This window comes from Callithrix jacchus, chromosome X (assembly GCF_049354715.1).
Source record: "Callithrix jacchus isolate 240 chromosome X, calJac240_pri, whole genome shotgun sequence".
Taxonomy (NCBI): Eukaryota; Metazoa; Chordata; class Mammalia; order Primates; family Cebidae; genus Callithrix; species Callithrix jacchus.
In genome coordinates, this window is record NC_133524.1 from 33,686,944 (window position 1) to 33,713,390 (window position 26,447).

General features: G+C 35.1%; 1 protein-coding gene across 17 annotated transcripts in view; it reads right to left on the reverse strand.

Moving 5' to 3' along the window:
- DMD (dystrophin) overlaps positions 1-26,447 on the reverse strand; it is a 2,312,475-nt gene that overhangs the window by 1,729,728 nt on the left and 556,300 nt on the right. For all 17 annotated transcript variants that reach the window (XM_054251383.2, XM_035288503.3, XM_054251382.2 and 14 more), the window contains 2 exons: positions 22,249-22,421; positions 15,289-15,407 (listed from right to left, as the gene is read on the reverse strand). In XM_054251383.2, the coding sequence (XP_054107358.2) occupies positions 15,289-15,407; positions 22,249-22,421 (292 nt within the window). The remainder of the gene's footprint in view (positions 1-15,288; positions 15,408-22,248; positions 22,422-26,447) is intronic.

The following is a 26,447-nucleotide window of genomic DNA, read 5'->3' on the forward strand; positions in this document are numbered from 1 at the left end:
TACTCATCTTTTGAATAGATTATCTAAGAGAGAACACTGAAATTCAACAGAAAAGCAATGAAAAGTACTAAATGCAAGGAAGAAGAAGGAAAAGAGGCAGTCTATCCATCTGGGATTGGCTAGGAATCTGGAGAGGCTCCCTAATATGGGGAAAGAATTAGTGAGAGATACACAGGGGTCCACATTCTTGTACCAGACTCCTAAAATCCTAGCCAAGGGAGAGCCCCTCAGCCCTTGTGGGCCCCCAAACTAACACACAGCTGTTTAGATATTGTACAAAGGCATTGCTTCATATAAGAGGCCCATGCAGGGTTCCACAAACTTCAGAGTCCTAAGTAGCTGCAACAGGGCCTGGTTTTGAGAGCCCAGTCCCCACCAAACTATGACCTGACCTAGGACTAAAGATCTTCCAAATCTCCACATTCCTGGAGCCCCACTGATATTTCCCACTCATATAGCTGCAGCTGCTGGGACCAAGGCAGGTACCACTGGCAGCAACCCTTCCCTCCCCAACAGAAGGATGGCCACACAACTTCGTGTACACTGAAGACAATGCCACTGCCTACAAATGCTTTCATTGGGAACTGCTATGGAGTTGAGACAAAAGTGAGGCGCATGCTACCCAGCCAACTGCTTATGGCTGCTGCCAAGGAACACATCCTTACCCTCTCCAATACCAGGGCCACAGGGTAGCCAACACTGCCTCCACCTGAGCATTGTACAAAGGACCTGGGGATCACCTTCCCCCTTGACTGCAACAACCAGTGGTTGCATACACTACCAGGAGTCCTGAGGACAGGTTTTTACCAGCACTGCTCTTCCAAATCCCCAAGTATATGAAAACTTGAATAGAGATCTGGGGATCTCCCAATCCAATTTACAACCACCATCACCTGACTAGTCTTCCTGGGGCCTGAATTTTGGCCCATTCAAACTTCCACTAACACATTGCTGGCATCAGCCTGCATGTACCATCTGCATGCCTAGAAACCGGCTTGCCCAATCTGTTGCATCCACCACCAATACCAGCACGGGTTGCTTGTGTTCCAGAGGGTTGGCCCCCTACCACTATTGCCATTACCCACACCATGCTTGCTGCACAGGGGCTGGGAAACCTATGTACCCACCCAGTCCATCTATGCTTTTCTTGGCAACCAAGCAAGCCACCTATAAGCCAAAGATCTGGCCTGCCTGGACATACTAATATCAATGCCTATGTACACTGCTCTGAGGCCTGAGGACAGGCATGCTCAACCCACTGCTGCCACCACTGGGGCCTAAAGACTGGCACACCTGGTGTCCCAGTCCCTGGCAAAACATCATCACAGCTTCTGCTAACAACTGCACCCTAAGCTATGGAGGAAGCCTCAGACACCTTTCATACTGTTTATATCCAAAGAAATCATATAGGAACTATACTACTATACACATTCAGAATCAAAGCCAAAGATTCAACAGTAGACTAGATAATACAGAAGAATCTCAGAACATGAAAACAGATCTTTTAAAATAACATACTCAAAAAATAAAAATAAAAAAGAATGATCAAAGCCTATGTGACATATAGGGTATTGCAAAGCCATGAAATGTTTGCATTTTTTTATGTCCTAGAAGGAAAAGGAAAAACTAAAGGTTTGGAAAGCCTATTTAACAAAACTTTAGATGAAACCTTCCCAAGTCTAGCAAGAGATTTAGATATCCAGATACAGGATGCCATAAGATCTCAAAAAGGATACAATTCAAAAAAGTCTCCTCCATGGCACATTATAGCCACACTCTCAAAAGTCAAAGATGAAAAGAATTCTAAAAACAGCAAGAGAAAAAGTAGTCACTTATAAAGAAAACTCTATTAGACTCACAGAGTGAATTTCTCAGAAGAAACCTTGCCGGACAGAAGAGAATGAGATTAAGCATCCTGAAAGAAAACAACTACCAGCCAAGGATACGCTACCCAGCAACGTTACCCTTCATAAATCAAGGAGAAATAAAATGGTTTCTAGACAAGCAAAAGCTGTGGAAATTTATCACCAGGATACTGGCCTTACAAGAAATGCTTAAGGGAGTCCTACACCTGGAAGTCAAAAAATGACAACTACCATCATGAAAACATTAAAAATATATAAACAACTGGTAGAGCAAACAGAAAAAAAATAAAGAAAAAATACTAAAATGTCACCACTGCAGAATACAACCACACTATACTGATAAACAATGAGGAAAAGAAAGAACAAAAAGTATTCAAAACCACCATTTATCAATTAATAAAATGAAAGGAATAAGACCTCAGGTATCAGTAATAACATTGACTGTAAATTGATTAAACATTCTATTTAATGGATATAAACTGGCTGAATGGATTAAAAAATAGATAACCAGAGAGTATGCTAACTAAAATAAACTCATTTCACCAGTCAAAGACACATATAGATTTGAGGTAAAGGGATGAAAATATTTTATGTAAACCAAAGCCAAACATGAGCAGCAGTATCTATACTTACATGAAACGGACTTTCAGTCAAAAACAGTACAAAGAAACAAGAAGGTCATTATATGATGATAAAAAGATAAGGTTAGCAAGAGTATACAACAATTCTAAACATACATACACCCAACACCAGAGCTGCCATATATATAAAGCAAATATTATTAGATGGAAAAGGAGAGCTAAATGTCAATACAGTAATATTGCAGGACTTCAACACTCCATTCTCAGCATTGGATCAGTTAGACAGAAAATTAACAAAGAAACATTTGATTGATACTGCTCCTTAGACCAAATAGACCTAACAGACACTTACTGGACAATTAATTCATTCACCAGTCATAAAATACATATTTTTTTCTCATAAGCACACAGAACATTCTCCAGGATAGACCATGTTATGACAGAATATGTCTTAACAAATTTATTTAAAACATCAAAATCGGCCAGGCGTGGTGGCTGATGCCTGTAATCCCAGCACTTTGGGAGGCCGAGGCGGGCCGATCACGAGGTCAAGAGATCGAGACCATCCTGACCATGGTGAAACCCCGTCTCTACTAAAAATACAAAAATTAGCCAGGAGTGGTGGCATGTGCCTGTGGTCCCAGCTACTTGGGAGGCTGAGATGGAAGAATCACTTGAACCCAGGCAGAGGTTGCAGTGAGCTGAGATTGCGCCACTGCACTCCAGCCTGGCGACAGAGTAAGATTCTGTCTCAAAAAACAAAACAAAACAAAACAAAACAAAACAAAACATCAAAATCATATCATATACCTTTTCAAAACACAAGGAAATGACAAAAAGAAACTTTGGAACCTGTACAAAAACATGGAAATTAAACAACATACTCCTGAATGATCTTTGGGCCAAGGAATAAAATTGAGGCAATGTTTCAAAAAAATTTTTTGAAACAAATGAATACTAAAATATAACATAATAGAATCTATGGGATACAGCAAAAGCAGTGCTAAGAGGGTTGTATAAGGCAAAAAGTTCACATCAAAAAGGTTGAAATATTTCAATCTAACAGTGTACTTCAAGGAGCTAAAGAAAAAAAACTGAATGAGTAGAAGGATACAAATCCTAAAAATCAGAGCAAAACTAAACAAAATACCGAGTAAAAAATACAGAGTATCAATGAAATGAAAAGTTTTGATTTTTTAAACAATGAACAAAAATTAATAAACCACTTGTTAGACTAACCAAGGAAAAAAGAAGACTCAAAATCATAATGAAGACAGTGACATTACAACTGATATCACAGAAATAAAAAGTTCAGACTATAATAAACAACTATAAACTAAAACACTAAAAATATAGAGACAATGTATGAATTCCTGGACATGTACAACCAAACATGATTGAATTAAGAAGAAATAGAAAATCTGAACAGACCTATATAATTACTAATGAGCTTGAATCAGTAATCTTAAAAAGTCTTCCAACAAAGACAGTCCATGACCAGATGGCTTTACTGCTGAAATCTACCAAATTTTACCGATTCTCCAGTAAGTGTTCCAAAAACATAGAAGAGAGAGGAATTTCCCATCTCATTCTCTGAAGCCAGCATTACCCTGATGCCAAACCCAAAAAATTATGCAACAAATCAAAGAAAACTTCAGGCCAACATCTCTGATTAACACTGATGTAGAAATTCTCTACAAAATGCTAGCAATCCAAATCCAATAGAACATAAAAAGATATTATCAAGGGGGATTTATCCCAATTATAAAAGAATGCTACATCATACACAAATCAATAAATATATTACATCAACAGAATGAAAAACAGAAAACTTATTATCCTTTCAGTAGTCACAGAAGAACATTTGATAAAATTTAACATCCATTAATGATTTTAAAAAAAACTTCTCAACAAATTAGGCATAGAAAAAAACATATCTTCACATAATAAAAACTATGTATGACAAATCTACAAGTAACATCAAACTGAATGAGGAAAAGCTGAAAAACTTCTCCCTATAAACTTGAACAAGATGAAGATGCTCACTTTCACCACTCTTACTCAATGTAGTACTAGAAGTCCTAGCCAAGGCAATCAAGTAAGAGAAAGAAATACAAGGCATCCCAAATGGAGAAGTTATTGTCCAATTATTGCTCTTTGCTAATAACTCATAGCTGGAAAAAGTCAAACCCTTAGCAGAAAGCTCTTAAATCTGATAAATAAATTTAGTAAAGTTGTAGGATACAAACATCGATATAGAAATTCAGTGGCATTTCTATATACTAATAATTAACTGGCTAAGAAATCAAGAAGGCAATCCTATTTACAGTGGCTGGATATAATACCTAGGAATAAATTTAACCCAGGAGGTAAGGATCTGTATAAGAAAAAATACAAAGTACTTGTGAAACAAATTGAAGAGTATACAAACAAATGGAAAGTCATGCCATGTTTATGGGTCAGAAGAATTAATGTTATTAACATGACCATTCTACTCAAAGCATTCTACAGATTCAATGCAGTCCCTATTAGAATACAGAACTGGGAAAACGTGATTGTAAAATTTAAATGGGATCAGAAAAGAGCCTGAATAGCCAAAGCAATCCTGAGCAAGAGGAACAAAGATTTAGGAATCACACTACTTGACAGAACGGCATGGTATTTGCAGAGAAACAGACACATAGAACAATGGAATAGATCAGAGAACTCAGAATTAAATCTACTTTTTTATACCCAACTGATTGTTGACAAAGGACAACCGCCTCAAATGTCACTGAGAATTGGATTGTCAGATGAAGTATGAAACTGGATCCTTGTCTCCCAGCATTATTAAAAATATCAACTTAAGATGGATTAAGGATTTAAAGGTAAGACCTAAAACTAAAACTACAAGAAGAAAACAGCGAAAACACTGCAGGACCTTGGTATAGGCAAAGATTTTATGGTTATGACCTCAAAAGCACAGGCAACAAAAACAAAAATAGACAAACGGGACTGTAGTAAATGAAAAAGCTTCTGTACAAAAAAGGAAGCAATCGACAGAGTAAAGAGATAACCTGCTGAATGAGAGAAAATATTGGTAAACTATTCAGACAACATACTAATATATCTAGGAAACACAAGGATCTCAAACAATTTGACAGCAAATAATAATCACGTTAAAAATGGACAGAGAACATGAATAGATGCTTCTCCAAAGTAGGCAAAGGACCAATGGGTATATGAAAAAATGCTCAACATCAGTAATCATTAGGGAAATGCAAATCAACAATGATGAGCTACCATCTTGCCGCAGTTAGAATGGCTATTACTAAAAAGATAAGAAAAGAACAGATGCTAATGAGGATGCAACAAAAAGGGAACCCTTAATACACTGTTGTTCAGAATACAAGTTAGTACAGCCGCTATTGAAAAACAGTGTGAAGATTTCTCAAAAAACTAAAAGTAGAACTACAATATATTTCATTAATCCCACTAATAAGTATTTATCTAAAGGGAAAGAAATCATACACTATGCATGGCATACCTGTACTTGCATGTTTGCTGAGGCATTATTTACAATAGCAACTTAAGTGTCCATCAATGGACAAATGGACAAAGAAAATGTGGTATGTATATATTTGCTGTATATACAAATACTCTTTATCCATAAAAGAATTACGTCCTTTAAAAAAAAAAAAAAAAAAGAATTATGTCCTTTGCAGCAACACAAATGAAACCACAAGTTATTATGTTAAGTGAAATAATCAGGCAAAGATAAACAGATTTTACATGTTCTTACTCATATATGAGTGTAAGTTGTTCTCATAGAAATAGAGAGTATAATAAGATACCTGAGGCTAGGAAGCATGGGAGCACAATATAAAGAGTGGTTATTTAATGGGTACAAACATACAGTTGATTGAAAGGCATACATTCTAATGTTCAAAAGTAGAAAAGGATGACTAGAGTTAGAAACAATATCATGTACATTTCAAAGTAGCTGAGAGAACTTGAAATGTTCACAGCACATGAAAATGATAAGTATTCAAAGTAATGAATACCCAAAATACATTGACTTATTACCCATTCATTGCATGTAACAAAATATCACATGTACATATATGTAAAATGTTATGCATCAATAAAAATAAATAAAAGTTCTAAAAAGACAATAAATCTAAGAGAATATCTTATTACTTTAAAATAGAATGACAAGACAACTGTAAAGCTTCTGATTTCCTTCTGCAAGGATTAAATCCTATTGAATGAGAATTAAATGTTCCTCTTACAAGATTTAAACAGCATCAACCAAGACTTTAGTTCATCATCATTTTACCCAAATACTGTTGGAAAATTGTATATTTTCATCTTATATTTCATGTTCTAGCTGTAAAATGTCAAATGCATTTTAAATAGAAAGATTATTTAATTGGAAAACTTATGTCGCTGTTGAATATCTATTTTCCCAGTACACAGTTTTTAGGTTTTTGGATATTCATTTGCAGGTTCTGTGATTTTTTTTTTTTTTTTTTTTTTTTTTGAGACTGGGCTCGCTCTTTTGCCTAGGTTAGAGTGTAGTGGCACAATCATAGCTCACCGCAGCCTTGAATTCCTGACCTAAAGCAATCCTCCTGCCTTGGCCTCCCAATGTGCTGGGATTACAGGTGTCAGCCATCATACCCAGCCCTGTCTGTGATATCACTTATAATTGTTTATAAAACACAGTTAACTCCATTTCAAGACAGTGAAATGAATAAAAGTGTTCCAAATATCAGCAAAATATACATTACTTTCAAATATTATTGACTTAAAACCACATATAAATATTTAACTACTTATACCATTATATTCTCATCTACCATCATTATCAGAATACTCAAAATGCTTTTACCAAGGCAATATTCTGTGATAAGAAACACAGATATCGACTATGGAACACTTTTAAGAATCAAACCTAATATCTCATATATTCCTTCATAACTGAAATTTAATTAAACAAATATCAATAGATGTTTTTAATAAGTTTTCTTTAGTCTCATTAACTAACTGTGATGAGATACCTAGGAAAATCATCCACAAAATATATATTATTTATCATTTAGCATTAGAACCTCATGACTGCATTTCTCATTATTGAAATTATATATACATGTCTTGTCATTCATTAAAAAATCATTTAATGTGACTGTACTGGCCAAGGATCTTATGTTTCCCCTGTTATAAAAAACAAAAAGTTGTGAAAATAATCCTGGTAAGGTAATTGAAGAGATTCCCAGTTATCTAGGTAAGAATTACATTTAAACGTTTCTGAACAAATTTTGCATAGAACCTAATCTACAATGCAAATCTTCAATCACATGGTTATAGTTCATTATTTAAATTCCCCAATGGAGTAAGAAACTCTTACTTAACTAAAGCATAGTTGGTTAATTTTAACAAATCAGCTTTTACATGAGATAAAAATTATAAACTGGCTATTGTCCATGAAGTTAAAATGGTAATAAACCATAGAAGAATGTAAAAGATTAGTAGAAAATACCACAATTTGTTATAAAGGATAAATTCAAGCCAGACATATCATACACACAAGTATTGTATTTATTGTTTTTCAGGTCTCTCATCTATTACTTGTATCACACACACAAGTATCATATTTAATGTTTTTGAGGTCTTTTATCTAAGTAGATGAATTTGGAACAGTTACATGCAATTATGTCTGCCATCCCAACAACTGAAGTAGATAAGGAGAACAAAAATTGCTTCCATTTATTAGTGACTGGTTCAAATTGCCCAGAAAATACTCAGTTTTTTTTATGGTATCTGAACTGAGAATAATGTAGAAGACAGAACATCAAGAGAACACACAGAAATACTCTCATGCCTCTTGTGGCTTTTCAGGCCACTGGGAAATATGTGCTAACAATTATGTCTCAATTTTTGTTATGAAGAGCAATTTCAGGGTTCTCCATCAGGGAACAGGAAATTTCTACAATAATATCTGCATGTTAATATAATCATCTGCATCATACATATCTGGTATGTTACTTTGTCATTAAAAAGGCAATGGCCATGTTCCTTCATGTAAGTGCCAGTGAAATATTTTCTTAAATATATAGAAAATACATTTTCAACTGTACAGTTTCACTCTAAAGAGCCTGATATATTTATCATAATCATTTCTAACTGAAAAATCATATAGAAAAGGAACACCAATATAATTCAACCTCATCAGATTGTCTGAAAACAAGGTATTCTATGAGTTCCAGGAAAAAAATCCGATCTAAATGATACAAAATGAGTGTTTCTGTTCACAAAAATATTTATTTATTTAGATTAACTATAATGCTCCTGCGGATTTATCCTCTCAATTTTAACCTGTGTAAACAACTTATCAACATTTCTTGCAATTATAGCATGAAAATGTGATGACTGGAGCAGAGATGAAAGAGTTAAAATAGCCCTTTTTCAACCAATTGATATCAAACCTAAGAAGCCTTAAATATTTTCTTCTCTTTTATAGCATAGTCTCTATATCTTTCCATGATTATTTTTATAGGTTAAAATCCTGCATGCATACAAAGTCAAGTCTGAAACCATTCACTTCAGGAGTAAAATCTTTCCAATAGGCAGAGCTACTTCTTACAAGAAAAGGCTATAAAAACAACTGAAGAGTGACTCAGAGATTAGCCAAGCAGAAAATAGAATCCATGTCACCATTCTCCGGAAGTCAAAATAAAGTGGATTAAAACCAAACCCTAACTGGTTTGTAAATGCCATTTTGAGGATACAAAAATTTCTCTCGAGTCCTAGTCTTCTTTCTTTTTTGGTCAAATTTGACTGTCATTATTCATTTTTGTTCTAAAGTAAACCTGGTAAATATGCAAGAACATTTCCATAACATATTTCGTATCCTAAATGGAAATGGGTTTCTACACTAGTATTCAAAAGACATCTAGAACAGGCGCAGTGTTTTATCTCCGATTTATTTTTTATTCCTTTAAAGAGAACATCCTCACTTTGATATTCACAGGGAAAAGCTGACAAGGCACTCTCTTAACATAAGGAGTATGTTTTTGGGGGGTGAGCTGGCAAACCAATCTTTTTGTAACTCAGAGAAGCAAACAAAATGTATATGAAACCCTCAAAGCATGTAGACTGTACTATCATATAGAGAAATTATAATGGGAAGTGAACTGTGTGATTCACAAAAGGTCACGTTTTAATGAGATAAACCTATTATCTATGAGCATAAACATATGTAATTTATTAAATAAGTTTACCCTAGACATACTTATCTTTGCATATGTTAACATTTAAACACACTAGAAACAGCTCCTGAAATCACTTATGCTAATGCCTACTGCTACTCATTTTAAAAGGCAATTCTACTTAAAACCAAACCACAGGCCTTAAAACGCTAGTTAAGGCCAAACAAAGCATATCAAATTCTATATATGAAATCCTCCAATGTTTCAATGACTTCTTAACTTAAAAAGCAATCAACAAATGATACATTTAAAATTCTCAAAGCATTATTTGGCAGGTATTCCTTAATCCAAATACAGTTGTAATCCCCCAGTAATAAAATTCTCCCCAAATGTTTTATTATTCTCCTAAGGGGCATAATAGATATAAAATGAAATTTCTTTGGAGAATAGCCGACATCATGCATAAGCTAAAGAACCAATATCTGGTTAAATAAAAATATAACCATCACAAAAGCAATTACTATACAGGCATGAATCATGAACTCATCCTGTTTTATGGCTGCAAAGTATTCCCTGATGTACATGTGCCATATTATCCAGACTATCATTAATGGGCATTTGGGTTGTTGCTATTGTGAACTGTACTGCAATAAACATACATGTACACATGTCTTTACAGTAGAATAACTTATAATCCTTTGAGTACATACCCGGCAATGGGATTGCTGGGTCAAATGGTACTTCTGGTTATAGATCCTTGAGGAATTGCCACATTGTTTTCTATGATGGTTGAACTAATTTATACTTCCACCAATAGTGCAAAAGCATTCCTATTTATTTCTCCACATTCTCCCCAGGATCTTTTGTTTCTTGACTTTTTAAATGTTGCCATTCGAACAGGCATGAGACGGTCTATCATTGTGGCTTTAGATTTGCATTTCTCAAATGACCAATCATGATGAGCTTTTTTTCATGTTTGTCTGCTGCATAAATGAGAAGTGTCTGTTCATATTCTTCACCCACTTTTTGGTGGGTTACATTTGTTTTACATTTGTAAAACAAATCTTGTACATTCGTTTTACAAGATTTAGATTCCTTATAGATTCTGGATATTAGCCCTTTGTCAGATGGATAGATTGCAAAAATTGTCTCCTATTCTGTATGTTGCCTGTTCGCTCCGATGACAGTTTCTGTTGCTGTGAAGCTCTTTAATTATATCCTATTTGTCAATTTTGGCTTCTGCTGTGTTGCTTTAGGCACTTTAGTCACGAAGTCTTTGTCCATGCCTATGTCCTGAATGGTATTGCCTAGGTTTTACTCCATGGTTGTTATGGTTTTAGGTACTACATTTAAGTCTTTAATTCATCTTGAGTTAATTTTTGTATAAGGTATAAGGAAGGAGTCCAGTTTCAGTTTTCTACATATGACAAGCCAGTATTCCCGGTACCATTTATTAAATAGGGAATCCTTTCCTCATTGCTTGTTTTTGTCAGGTTTGTCAAGGATCAGATGACTGTAGATGTGTGGCATTATTTCTGAGGTCTCTGCTCTGTTCCATTGGTCTATATATCTCTTTTGGTGCCAGTACCATGCTTTTTTTTTGGATACGGTAGCCTTGTAGTTTAGTTTGCAGTCAGATAGCATGATGCCTACAGCTTTGTTCTTTTTGCTTAGCATTGTTTTGGCTACACGGGCTGTTTTCTGGTTCTACATGAAATTTACCATAGTTTTTTTTTCTATTTCTGTGAAGAAAGTCAATGATAGCTTGATGGGGATAGCATTCAATCTATAAATTACTTTAGGCAGTATGGCCATTTTCACTCTACTGATTTTCCCTATCCATGAGCATGGAATGTTTTTCTATGTGTTTGTATTCTTTCTTATCTTCTTGAGCAGTGGTTTGTACTTCTTCTTGAAAATATCTTTCACATTCCTTATGAATTGTATTCCTAGTTATTTTATTCTCTTTGCAGCTATTGTGAATGGGAGTTCTCTCATGACTTGGCTATTATTGGTGTACAGGAGTGCTTGTGATTTTTTCAGATTAATTTTGTTTCCTGAGACTTTGCTCAAGTTACTTATCAGCTTAAGGAGATTTGGGCTGAGTTGATGGGGTTTTCAAAATATACAATCATGTCATCTGCTAACAGACAATTTGACTCTCTTCCTATTTGAATAACCTTGATTTCTTTCTCTTGCCGGATTGCTCTGGCCAGAACTTCCAATACTATGTTGAATAGGAGTGACGAGAAAAGGCATCATTGTTTTGTGCCAATTTTTAAAGGGAATGCGTCCAGCTTTTCTCCATTTAATATAATATTGGCTGTGGGTTTGTCACAAATAGCTATTAGTTTGAGATACATTCCATCAATACCTAGTTTATTGAGTTTTTAGCATGAAGGGGTGTTGAATTTTATTGAAGGCCTTTTCTACATCTATTGAGATAATCATGTGGTTTTTGTCATGAATTCTGTTTATGTGATGAATTACATTTACTCATCTGTGTATGTTGAACCAGCCTTGCATCCCAGGGATGAAGCTGACTTTATCGTCGTGGATAAGCTTTTTGATGTGCTGCTGGATTCAGTTTGCCAGTATTTTATTGAAGATTTTTGCATCTATGTCCATCTGGGATATTGGCTTGAATTTATTTTTATTGTGTCTCTGCCAGGTTTCAATATCAGGGTAATGCTGGTCTCATAAAATGAGTTAGGGGGGATCCCCTCTTTTTCTTTTGTTTAAAATTGTCTCAGAAGGAATGGTACCAGCTCTCCTTTGTATTGCTGGCAGAATTTGGCTATGAATTCGTCTGATCCTGGGCTTTTTTGTTGTTGTTGTTAGTAGGCTATTAATTGCTGCCTCAATTTCAGAAATTGTTATTGGTTTATTCAGGTATGTGACTTCTTCCTGGTTTAGTCTTGGGAGGGTGTATATGTCCAGGAATTTATCCATTTCTTCTAGATTTTCTAGTTTATTTGCATAGAGTTATTTGTAGTATTCTCTGATGATAGTTTGTATTTCTGGGGGATTGGTGGTGATATTCCCTTTATCATTTTTTATTGTGTCTATTTGATTCCTCTCTCTTTTTTTCTTTATTAGTTTGGCTAGTGGTCTATATTTTGTTAATCTTTTCAAAGAACTAGCTCCTGGATTCATTTATATTTTGATTAGTTTTTCATGTCTCTGTCTCCTTCAGTTCTGCTCTGTTATTTCTTGTCTTCTGCTAGCTTTTGAATTTGTTTCCTCTTGCTTCTCTAGTTCTTTTAACTGTGATGTCAGGGTGTTGATTTTAGCTCTTTCTCACTTTCTCCTATGGGCATTTAGTGCTCTAAGTTTCCCTCTAAACACCGGTTTATAGCTGTGTCCCAGAGATTCTGGAACATTTTATCTTTTTTCTCACTGGTTTCAAATAACTTACTTATTTCTGCCTTAATTTCGTTATCTACCCCAGTAGTCTTTCAGGAGTAGGTTGTTCAGGTTCCATGTAGTTGTACTGTTTTGAGTCAGTTTCTTAATCCTGAATTCTCAATTTGCATTCTGGTCTCATAGACCATTAGTTATGATTTCCATTCTTTTGCTTTTGCTAAGGAGTGTTTTCCTTCCAATTATGTGGTCAATTTTAGAATAAGTGCCATGTGGTGCTGAGAAGAATGTCTATTTCTTTGATTTGGGGTGGAGAGTTCTGTAGATGTCTATGAGGTTCACTTGGTCCAGAGCTGAGTTCAAGTCCTGAATATCCTTGTTAATTTTCTGCCTCATTGATCCAGCGCTAACGATGGGATGTTAAAGTCTCCCACGATTATTGTGTAGGAGTCTAAGTCCCTTTGTAGGTCTCCAAGAACTTGCCTTATGAATCTGGGTGCTCCTGTATGGGTGCATATATATTTAGGATACATAGCTAAATGTAGATGCCCATTTAGGCACTCCTATTCCATCAAATCAGAGGAAGGCTAGAGATCAAAGCCGGTTTTTTTACTTAATAAGAAAAAGGTCTATTTTAAATCTTCTCTTACTGTTTTATGAAAGGGTAGGACACACACACAAGAATAACTAGAGCATAAACCCCTAATAGGAACTGACCACCACATGTGATTCAGTAAAAAACAAAAACATATTAACAAACTTATCGTTCAAATCCCTACACTATAGCTCTTTAACCTCAGAAGTTGAAGTCCATATTTTCATTACATCTGTCGTTTCTACTTCACTGAACTAAGAGAAAACATGCAAATCTGTACTAGGAGTCAATAGTAAAGTAACCTTCTCCTACGCTACAAAATAAGGACATAGGATTAATATGATTTCATCCTTAGAGCTAAAAACATGGACAGGAGGGATACTATCATATATAGAAGCAATAAAAAGGGGTTACAGTATTCAGTGTTCAGCCATGCATTATCCAAAGAAAATGATCATTTCAAATCAATTTAATCTGATTCCAACTTCACAAACTAACATTTGTGTTGTTATAATTGGCTTTCCTAAGTACATTTGCTAATCAAGAGCAATATATTTGTCAGTTGTATGTGAGTATTCTGCTGCTTTTTGGATTTCATTTAAAATTACTGAATTCCCATTTTTATTTACATACCACTTTTTAAACTTACTTAAAATTAACTCCTCCCACTCCCAGATATGGATCTGCTAGACGATCTGAGGCAATCAGGTTTCTAAGTCCACAAAATTGAGGACTAGATTCTGGTTGATAATAAACCAGCAAAAGGCTATCTTCTAGGTAATTTTTGAGCTTTTCTTGAAGGAACCTACCATCAATACAGAAAGATCTACTGTTTTGGAACTGATGAAACTGATTCAGTATTCCAAAAAACCATTGAATTATCAGCTTCTACTGTATCACAGCTTCTACTCAAATATCACCTTCAATCCCACTAACTTCACTTTTCCAACTTATAGTTTTACAGTGTGGTAAAGCCTTAATAAGTGAGAATAGAGGCTACAATTTTCAGATTGACATGGCCAAAAGTGTACTTCATAGGCTAGAAGAGTAGAGGTCAGAATGTTATCCCTGTAATCCATATGTCTGGAAGGTATGACTATGTAGCACCAGAGATAAGAATAAAAGTGTAATGCAATAAAAATATAGATACAATTCTCATTATCAACTAAAGAAGCAGAAAATGAATAACCATCCAATAGAAGATCTCCCCAGAGTGACAAATTATAACAGAAGTAGTGGCAAGAAAAGACTTCCTGATTTAAATAGTAAACCATGTTGCCTTTTATAGAGTATATGAATGAAATTGGCAAGAGTAGCTAATTAATTATAGCTGATTACTCTATCAAATCCTTGGTAGCATAAGCAAAACATTAGCTTTTTATAATTATTTGGAGTCATTGTACTCCAAATGCAGTATGCTCCATCCATAGGGAATATACATTTTAAAGGCTTTTCTCCCCTAAATCTCCACTGCAATTTTAGATACTGGTATTTTGAGAATTAGAATTAAATAAGACAATTCATAATACATTGCAAGAAGATAGAGCATTTTAAATATATCTAGAAGATGAGAAAAAACATAAGATATGTAATTTTGTATTTTGTGCTTAGTATGTAGAAATGACGAGTCTCATCAGATGAAAACATTAAACTGAACTATACTAAAAGCAGTGGTAGTCCAGAAATGTACCAACCTTCAGGATCGAGTAGTTTCTCTATGCCTAATTGATATCTGGCGATGTTGAATGCATGTTCCAGTCGTTGTGTGGCTGATTGCTGGGAAACCACACTATTCCAATCAAACAGGTCTGGCCTAAAACACATACACATACACACATACACAGAGACAAATATAAATCAGTCTAGAATGTTCCATGAGATTTACTTCTCTGCTTAATTTTTATTGGCAACCTATGCCCATGGCCCTTAAGGCTTGAGTGCAATTCTTCATTTACCCTTCAAAACACTTCTATTTAAACAAGTCATAATTTTAATTGAAGATCTTGTTGGGTGTGGTGGCTCATGCCTGTAATCCCAACAATCTGGGAGATGGAGGCAGGTGGATCCTTTCAGCCTAGAAGTTCGAGAGCAGCCTGGGCAATGTGGTGAAATCTTGTCTCTACAAAAAGCAGAGAAACTAGCTGGGTGTTATGTCATGTGCCTATGGTACCAGCTACTCAGGAGTCTGAGGTGGAAGGATCACCTGAGCCCAGGGAGGTTGAAGGTGCAGTGAACAATGATTGTACCACTGCACTATAGCATGGGCAACAGAGTAAGACCCTGTCTCAAAAAAAATGCTGATGTTGTATACTGTAAACACATACAATTTTTATTTGTCGATAATAAATCAATAAAGACATGAGACAAAAGAAAATCCTGAAGAAGATAAATAATCTACACTAGCATATCCAAGCAACAAAAATATATCTATGTCATCCAGTCTCCTGGATTTCAATATCACCCATTTACTGGCAGCGCCCAGTTTTGTATCTCTAATCCAGACCTCTTCCCTAAACTCCAAATTAAGCATTCTTCTGTGTACTCAGGATCTCCATTTAGTCATCACAAGCTTCAGGTTTCCTGAACTGAGTTTCTGATATTTATCCTCATCACACTCCCCCAAATCTACCTACTTTTCTTGCTGCTCTCCCTTCCTCAATAATGAACAGCATGTTTAAAATTGCAGTTACTCAGATGAAAACTCTTGGAGTTATCCTTAATGACTATTTTACTCTCACACAACATTTAATTCAAAATGTATTCAGAATTTGACTGCTTCTGACTCTCCTCACTGCCATCACTCTAGTCTAAAATCCATTTTACCTTGCATGAATTACCACAATAGCCTTATAACTGTTCCCCCTTCTCTCACTCTTGCCTGTGTTAATAAGTACTCAGCAGAATTGCCAGAATGATCTGTTAACATGTTTCATCATATTCATTTTCTCAAATCTCTGCTTTAGGGGAAGTAAATACTACATATTTTATGTGGTCTACAAAGTCCAACAGGGTCCCAGTCCTGATTAACCCTCTGACTTTATTTCTTGCCTCTTTCCTCATATTCCATAAACAGGATCCGTAGTTTCCTGCACTTGAACTTGTTGGAATTTGCTTTTCCAAGACATCAACATGGCTTACTCCTTAACTCCACAGGGTCTTTACTCGAAAATCACATCACCAATAAATGCTTCCCTGCCCAATCCCTATCTATAATTGCATGCTGGCCAGGCACCTTGGCTCACACCTGTAAACCAAGCACTTTGAGAGGCTGAGGCTAAAGGATTTGGTTGAGGCCAGGAGTTAAAGACCAGCCTGAACCACGTAGTAAGACCTGGTTTCTACAATATATATATTTTTAAATTAGCCAAGTGTGCTGGCATGCCCCTGTGGTCCCAGCTACTCAGGAGGCTGAGGCTGGATAATCACTTGAGCCTGGAAGGCTTTAGTGAGCCATGATTGCACCACTGCACTGCAGCCTGGGTGACAGAGCAAGATCCAGTCTCCTAAGTAAACAAAAATGTAAATGAAAAAGAAAATTGCATGCCTCAAATTAAACTCACATATACTTACTTTGTTTCTCCTTAACTGCTTCATACTATTCTCATTAACAATTGCTAGTATTTACCATATTATATAATTTAATTAAAGTTATCTATCTTTCTTGTCCACTAGAATGTAGCATCTTTTATTGCCTGTTTTGTTAACTGCTGGAAACCCAGCCTGACACATAATAGAGGCTCAACAAGTATTTATCAACTACATGAGAGAATGAATGAACACATACAATATACACACCACATTACTTGATAACAGAGAAAACTCAAAGGAGTGTAAGAGGCAGTTCATGTCTTTAAATTTAATGAGAAAGAAAAATAAAGATGCCATAATGAATTCATTAAACTCTAAATGTGAAAAAGCACAGACAATAAGAGAAAATGTTTTGTAAAATCTGAAGAGGTCAAGAAAGCTTTCTGAGGCTGAAAGGAGGATTAAATAGAACTTTGGCTTGCATTAAAAAAAAGTATTGATAATAGAATTCTAAGTTGTGTAAGTATTAGAGAACTAAGGTTCTTAGGGAAGAAAAAAGCAAAAAATGCTCAGATAAATCAAGCCCTCACAGGCCTGGCTCCATTGGAAGATTCTAAGTATCAACTGGTAGGAGTTAGATTTAAGAGACAGAAACCAGCTAAGTTAGCATAATGCCTTGGCTGTTAACAAATTATAATTTATTCCAACAGAAGTGGAAATCATTAGTAAACTGTTTCTTCACCTTTTCTGAATCACAGACACCTTCGAGAATCTTATAAGAGCTATGAAACATCTACTCCTACAAATAACTATCCATGTCCACATCTGTAAACAAAATTTACATGCAACTTTAGGATGTTTGAATCTGTCAGTGGACTCCTGTTTAAGAGCTCATGCTATGCAAAGGAAAACAAAAGACATTACAAAGGTAGGCTAGCTGTTATTTTCTAAAACCATAATTCAAAATTGGCTGGGCATGGTGGCTCACACCTGTAATCCCAGCACTTTGGGAGGCCAAGGCAGGTGGATCACTTGAGGTCAGGAGTTTGAGATCAGCCTTCACAATACAGTAAAACCCTGTCTCTACTGAAAATATGAAAATTAGCCAGGCATGGTGGTGTGTGCCTGTAGTCCTAGCTACTCAGGAGGCTGAGTGATGAGAATAGCTTGAACCCAGGAAGCGGAGGTTGCAGTGAGCTGAGATTGGGCTACTGCACTCCAGCCTGGGCATCGCAGCAAGACTTCATCTAAAAATATATGTGTGTGTGTACGTGTGTGTGTATACACATATATATATATATATATTTGTGCACACATGTGCACACATACACACACACAGAGATTTATTTTTCATTTGTTTCTCATTTCCTTTTAATTGCTTCTACCCTGGTTAATACACCAGAATTTTGTACAATTATTAGGAAATCAAATCCCTCCATATACTCCAAAATACCCTAAACAGCTAACAAGCTTATGGAAGCTAGCATATTCATAGATTGGAAAATGACTTTAGTTATGTAAATATAAAAAATAAAAAAATTCTAGACTGTTTAGGGGACTTTTAAGTTCTCTATGCAGCCTCTGCTTTATCTTCATTTTTTAGGTAAGCAACGGGTGTAGAAAAGAGAATATAAGTGAGAATGTATGAAAAACTAGTTTTCTTATCTACAGCATAGTATACAAGGTTAGAATGAGTATGATGAAAAAAAAAAGAGAATTGCTTATGCATTCTAGCTGTTTTCCCTTGTCTTACTTCCCCTTTTCCTTGGCCATTAACTAATCACCTGAGTGTGGGGATATCTTATCTAAGTCATATAATTATTTGAGTTTTGGCATTCTCATTGAAAAAAGGATTGCACTGAGTGGCCCTTGAGGTCATGTCTAGACTTAAAAATGAATTCATAATTGATAATTTTATACCATTAAAGTTAATTAACATTTTAAATATCTGTGATTTTCAAATGCATAAAAATCTTTAACTCTAACCAACTATGGAGGAAATTCACACTGCATTTTATGTTAACCTGGACTGTAATTTATGCAACTAAGAAAAATCAGACTTTTAGTAAAATCAACACCATGATTAGGATAGTATAAATGTAAATCCTGGCTCTACCACATATTAACCAAATAGTTTCAGGTAAGTCACATAACCTCTCTACAACTCAGTTTATCAATTTGTGAGATGGGTAAAATGATAGCATCTGTGTCATGAGAACCTGATGAAATATTTTACTTAACACAGTGTCTACAAAATCATAATTGTTTAAAAACATTCATTTCTATTACTTGGCTGTAAAGCTATAATTAGCTTTTGTAAAACAACAGCGATGTATTTTCAATTCACAGACTCAAGCCAAGAATACCTATATTTATAAAACAGATATAAATGTTACAATTACTACTAATGCAAAAATAATATAATTCAAAATAGGAGGTGGAGGAGACAGTAAAGATGTGTGATGATATTCTCATTTTTCCTATTGGTCAACAGTTTCTTTCTAAACTTAATACAAAAATTTTTAAAAAGGTATACTCATATCATTTAATGTAATAAAAGCAAAAAATACAAGAATAAAGTGATTGAAAGTAATAAAATTAGTAAATACCTGGGGATGAAAAGTAATATGGCTGGCCTTCATATTATGGAGTAAATATCTATACTGCCAGAAATTAATTTGTCAAGAAGTAGAAACATATCATACATATTATTATGATAACAACCAGGAACAAAAGTACAAGTGGCTGACAGTGACTGCATCTAAGAATTGAAATGTGGTAAGTAGGGTTGGGGTCATGAAGATACATTGTGGTTTTTTTCCCCCTTTTCTCCTGACTCTAATGTCCATTTTCTTTTAACTTGATTTGGTAACACACTAAAATAAGGATTTAAGAAGATAAATTTAATTGCAACTTTATAGTTACTGTAATTTTATCTGCATATTTTATCCATGTTTCTAGTCAATTATCATTGGGTTTTAATGGAAAAAGCAGAAATCTGGCTTCCTTTGAAGGGTATCATAGTAGACTTTGCATTTTATCACACAACCTTTAACTTCCATGGCCCTTAGTCTTTATGTTCCATATTAACCATATGCCTTTGTTCTATACAGCGTAGTCATGCGATCATTGAAATCAGGGTAGTTCATGACATTCCTAAGTGTACAAATGACAATCACATTGGAACAGAAAGTTCAACCATTTTTTTTTCTTTTGATAAACAATACGAACATCTGTCAAATACAAAAAGGGGGAGATGATTCATCAAAGAGCATTAAACTGAAGAACCTCTTGAAAAGTAACCATGTTACTTTTCATCAAGAGAGTTGTTGATGATTTATCCAATATGACAGGAAAGAATATATAAATGAGGATATTTTGGCAGAGAAAGAGTGGGTCACAGACAGATAAAGCAGGGCAATCAGGGTATGTTTACTGTATTACCTACAAATAACTTCAGAAATCATGAAATATAATATTAACAAATATAGAGTATGAACATGCTTGCAGGATTGAAGTCTTCCACTTGAAGGGAAAATGTTAGAGAGCCAACAAGGACCACATAACCTGATCCTTGATAATTTTGTTCATCTGCAGATGTGTACATGAACAGCAAAATCAATATTTTCAGGCCCTTAGTGTGAAGCATGTGGCTGCATTAAAGAGCATTGACTTAAAACACAGACTGAATGTCTCTATCCCTTCTTATCTAACTGTATGGAAGCTGTAGAAAATTTTTCTGTTATACAAAAAATAATGTAACATTGCTTTAAGATGACGTTTGAATGCATGTCTGCCTCTTCTAAAGTCGGGTTGCTGAGTAATTCACCTGGAAACCCAGTCTGGATGGGGTTAATTAAATCCAGCTGGAGCAAGACACCTGGCAAAGATGCTTATTTGAAGTGTGTTTGCTATCGGATTGAGCTTTACCATAGAGAAAATTCATATTCGGAGCTTTTCTAGAAGCAGGATTGGCATAGAAAAATGGTAGAGTCATCAAAAAAATCAAAGTCAGAAAACATAACTTGCACTGAAAATTAGGAAGGATGCAATCGAGTGGTATTTTAAATACAGTTAAGTAGGCAATGCATTTAGTCCTAGGTTGTTTAAATGAAATAGGTAACAGGAAGTCCAAAGTAGAATAATTGTAGTCTCTCTCTCTGAAATACACATACATATATACACAGATGCACACACATATACACACACACACATAAATGGTGTAGTATATATGGCATATATATAATATATATTGTATCTGTAAGAGTGTGTGTATATATATATGTATACACACACACACACATGTATTTCCTACATTGCTTTGCTTTTTCTTGAACTGTTCATTCATTTACTGAACTTCTTTACACAAGAGAAGCAAAAATCTTGTTTTGCATCTTAAATATAATGTTGTATGGAATATAGTCAAGGACTTTAGTTTACAATACTATAGTGAGTTCTTTTTATTTAGATCCAAAACAAAAAGAACTCTCTCTTGCTTTATAGCAATTGATTTGCTGTTCCAGAGCAATTGTTTCTTTTGGTATTCTGAATACTGTGTCATAGAATTAACTGTGTTCCACTCTTCGTCTTGCTTGCTAAAATGCTCAGAGCATCTTACGACCCTGAACTAGAAGAAAGTATACAGGGTGTTTTGTATCTAAGTGTGTATCTGATAAGACAGATGTTTCTTTCTCCACACTATCTAATTATGGTAATTAATTTTACAACTACACACATGAGATCTAGAACCACTTTTAGCTGTACAATTTAGGCTTATACAAACACATTATTTGTATAAAAAGATCAACCCCATTCTCATCAAGGTTAGAATATAACCCAGATTTTCTGAGAGTCCCAAGGTCAAACATATTGATACTCTTCCTCCATCATAACCAATTTCATGCTCCACTAATGTTAATATTTCACCAACTAAATGGTATGTATCACATAAACACATGAAAATATTCTTAATTAGGTCATGCCATAGGAACGTTAGATCAAATGGTCAACGTACATAACATGCTGTAAAGTAGGACATGATCTGGAACCACACTGGGGAAAAACAAATTATCAGAGTCTAAATCAACACTTTTAAAAGTTATTTAATGTCCCAGTAGTCTCCTTACCTATGACTATGGATGAGTGCATTCAAAGCAAGGCCATCAGACCAGCTGGTGGTGAAGTTGATTACATTAACCTGTGGATAATTACGAGTTGATTGTCGGACCCAGCTCAGGAGAATCTTTTCACTGTTGGTTTGCTGCAATCCAGCCATGATATTTTTCATTACATTTTTGACCTACACGTGGAAATAAATTTTCATAAGAAAATGCATTCTCTGAGCAAGAACCATGCAAACTTAAATATGAACATCCTTGATCTTCAGTGATAATAGGAATTTTCATATCAATTAATAAGAAGACATAAGAGATTCTACCAGAATTAAGTCTATTCTAAAAGGCAAGGAGTCTATTTTGATTCGTTAGTGCCTATGCCATACCATTTACCAAATATGTTCATTATCACTCCTGAATTCTGCCATATTAGACTGAACATTTACTGTTTATAGAATTGCTCACCTTCTATCATTCAATGAACAGACTAGAGAAGACAGCGTATAAAACATTAGACTTGGCCGGGCATGGTGGCTTACACCTGTAATCCCAGCTACTCAGGAGGCAGAGGCAGGAAAATCGCTTGAACCCGGGAGGCAGAAGTTGCAGTGAGCCATGATCACGCCACTGTCCTGCACTGCCTGGGTGACAGAGCAACAGTCCACCTCAAAAAAAAAAATTAGACTTATTGTTAAACAAGAACTTAAGATATAGTCAGTGATTTTTGGATGGGAGGAATAGTATAGTAGATAATAGTTTTTTGAAAGTATATGTTCAAATTTTGCCTTTGCTATTAACTAATTGTGATAATTGGGCAAGTCGCTTAACCTTTTCTAGGCCTTATTTCTTTGTATCTTATATGCAGATTAAAGTACAAAATATGGTCAGATAAAACCCCTAGTTTCATGCCATCATTTAATACAAGTTATGTTTACTGGCTGAACTGAAGAGACAGAAATGTTTGCCTATCTAAAATAAAGAAAAAAGCAATAAAATAAAAGGAATATTTATCCATATGAGCTGTAAATGTGTGGGCTTTGTTCTGTTTTCTTTAACTGCTTTCCATGTATTTGATTCCCTCATATACTTCATCCATGTGCAGATGCTATTCAACAGATTATAAAGTTTTGTTCTTCTGAGTCATCTGATGCAGAAATCCATTCTAAGCATTTTTTCTAAGTTTCATGAATGCAGTGATACCTCATTATAGAAAAAACTGCCTATATATTTTATTAAATAATTATTATTTGTTAAAGACTACTTTTTAAATATAAGCCCCTTTTGAGATGTTTGAAGAAGACATATATGTAAATGTGAGTAGTCTGTACCACTAAGCACTTTCCTTCTGGGAAAGTTAAAGTTTATATACTGCCAACATTTGATCAGATGGTGAATATTTATTGTGCATTATGACAATTTTACTTCTTCATCCATATAGAAGTTAACAAATGCCTTTGGGTTAAATGAATATTTTAATATATTCAATATTAGTCATTTTTAATTAAAAAATAAATGCAAATTTTAAAATATACTACTAAATCTTATTTTAACATACTTGTAAAAGATTTCAGATGATGCTTTGTAAACACAGTAATGATCTGGAGATAAGAAAAACCTTTGCATGTATTTGTCACATTCCCTTGATAACTAAGTCTATTACTTAGGAGTGGATTATCCAGTTTTCTTAATTCCTTCTTAACCTACTTATGCAGTCAGTTATTCAGTGAATAAACAGGTCAAATAATTACATCATTTTTCTCATATTCTAAAATTATAAATTGTTCAACCTTTATGTACAGTGATGGCAGAAGGTGTACTTTGTATTCTGTGCTGAACTAAGGTTGAAATCAGCAGATAGTGGCTTAATGGTGGTAATGGATTTGCACTGATCAAGCAGTCTTCCAATGACGAATGTGATTCATTTATGAAATGCTTGGCCAGTCTGCCCTCTGTGTGCATAATGTTAATGGACAACAAAGTATTCAATCCAAAACACCTTTAGCATCACTGTGTCACTAATTTAGCTTATCTGTCTCAGCTTCTTTGTTATGGCTTCTACTTAGGTGCAAATGTTGCTCAGAAAAAATAATAATAAAGAGCAATGTATGATAAACATGTCTCCTTTTCCTTAAAAAAAAGACAGTTATCAAAAAAATAATGGAGCTTATCCCAAATGTAAGACTGTACACAGAAAACTGACCTGCCTTCAAGTTTTACTGTCCCTAAAAGAGGCTCAATGTAAACAGATGTATTTGTGTGTTCATGTGCATACAACTATAAATCCATTTTTAAAAGGTAAAAAGTTGAAATGACTAGGAATTAACTGGACAAAGAAGGTATAATGGACATGGAGAAGCACCACCAAGATTCACCTTCAAGGAAGGGCTCGTTGCTCCAGCTGTAGCCAGGCAGCTTCCAGTTGTTCGTTCTCTCAGGTACCACCTGAGTTGCAGAGTCCTGTCAGCCAATGTCACATCCTTTCCAGGGCAACCCACATCTACTGTCTGATGAAGGGGTGTAGTATAAACACTCATCCATCTTAACCCCACTTGAGGCAACTCTGAAGGGTCATCCTAGCTCCAAGTTGTCCACGGGGCTGATCAAGGGTGTTATAGGGTTTACATCACAGCTCTAGTCTTTCCTCTTCCCACTCCTGTCACCTCTGCCCTTCTACAGGTGTTAGTCTCTAGGGTATGGCTTAATAAAGATGCTGCCTACAAAACTCAACTCCAAAGTCTGCTTCTCAGAAACCAGACTGTGATTAAAAGAAGTTGCAGCAGAGGAAGAGAAGTGAAGAAGAATAGGAATAATCTTCTTGTATGCTCAGGATCGTCTGTGTGAAGCTCTGCAAAAGAGCAGAGCAAGTACTGTCTTGCACAGAAGTGACTTGGTAGGAAGGAATTTTACAGGGATGGCTTTCAGCAGGGCAAACATCATTACTCTCCTGTAATTTCAAATAGTATAAATAATATAAAATTCTAAACTGAATTAGAACAGCCATTAAGTGCATCCCTTGAATTGTTCAGTAAAAGTTTGAACCTGACTCCTGATAGCTCACCACTGTGAGCAAGATTCATTTTTATAAGCAGATGGTTGCCAGAGCCAAGTTAGCATTCAGAAAAGAATGGATTGCACTTAAAAAGCAAGGAGGAAAAAGATGTCAAACACACTTTATATGCTTTGCAATTTTGTTCAAAGCTTCCTACACTACAAAACATGTGTTATTGTTTTAGGCTAGCAATTTTATTTGAGATAAACACTGGAAAAACAGTGATAGGAAATCAGGGTTTGCATTCCTGAGTTTTCACAAGTTCAATGAGAAGTTCCCCATGGCACTATTAATAACATAGCATGTGGCAATAGAGGAAGTGGTCAACATCTTTCCATCTCTTAATGCTGCTCTTAATCTGATAGATCTGGAATGTACATTAAGTTGACCAGAATGTCCTTTAATCTTTGCTGAGATTCAAGGGATTCTACTATTTAATAGAAAGAAAAATATGTAATGTTGGTAAAAATATATTTTGAGATTCACTGGATTATGATGAAGAACACTGAGCAAGATGAGTTTTCAAAGTGTGCTTAATAGTTTTAGAACAGGGAAGTGAGATATAAGAGAGAGATGAGATAAGTAGACAGAGGCTGAGAAGAATCCACAGTCTTGCAGTCTCAAGGATATGGTAATTCAAGGGCATAAAGGGAAAACAAGAGGCTATAAGAGAGGTCTCAGACAAAGATTGAAAAAGCATTCCTTCTGGTATTCCTCATTGAAAAATGTCCTCCTCATGCTGATAATAAAAAATGAACAACTTGCAAGCAAGTGAAGAAGTTATAAGACAGAATAGTCTTGAAAGTTTATCTTGGACTAGTTCAGATGGAGTTGGAAAGAGTTTCAACATATTTTTTAAAAGGTAAGATTATACGAGAAATAGTATAAACAATAAATACAATTCAAAGTGCCTTTTGGAGTTCTGTGCATGCCTGAGTTCCTGTGCTGGCTTTAACAAAACATAATCTGTGTTACTTGAAATGGGATCCACAAACTGGATTAACTCTAGGAACTATTTGTTACTATGCCATAAGATAAAGGCAACAATTGAGAGTGCATCAAGAAACTTACATAGCAATCTTACATAGTACCATTTATATCTATTGCATTTAATAAAAGAGGAAGCTTGGGTGTTTGGTGTCTTATTTTTGTAATGCTTTGG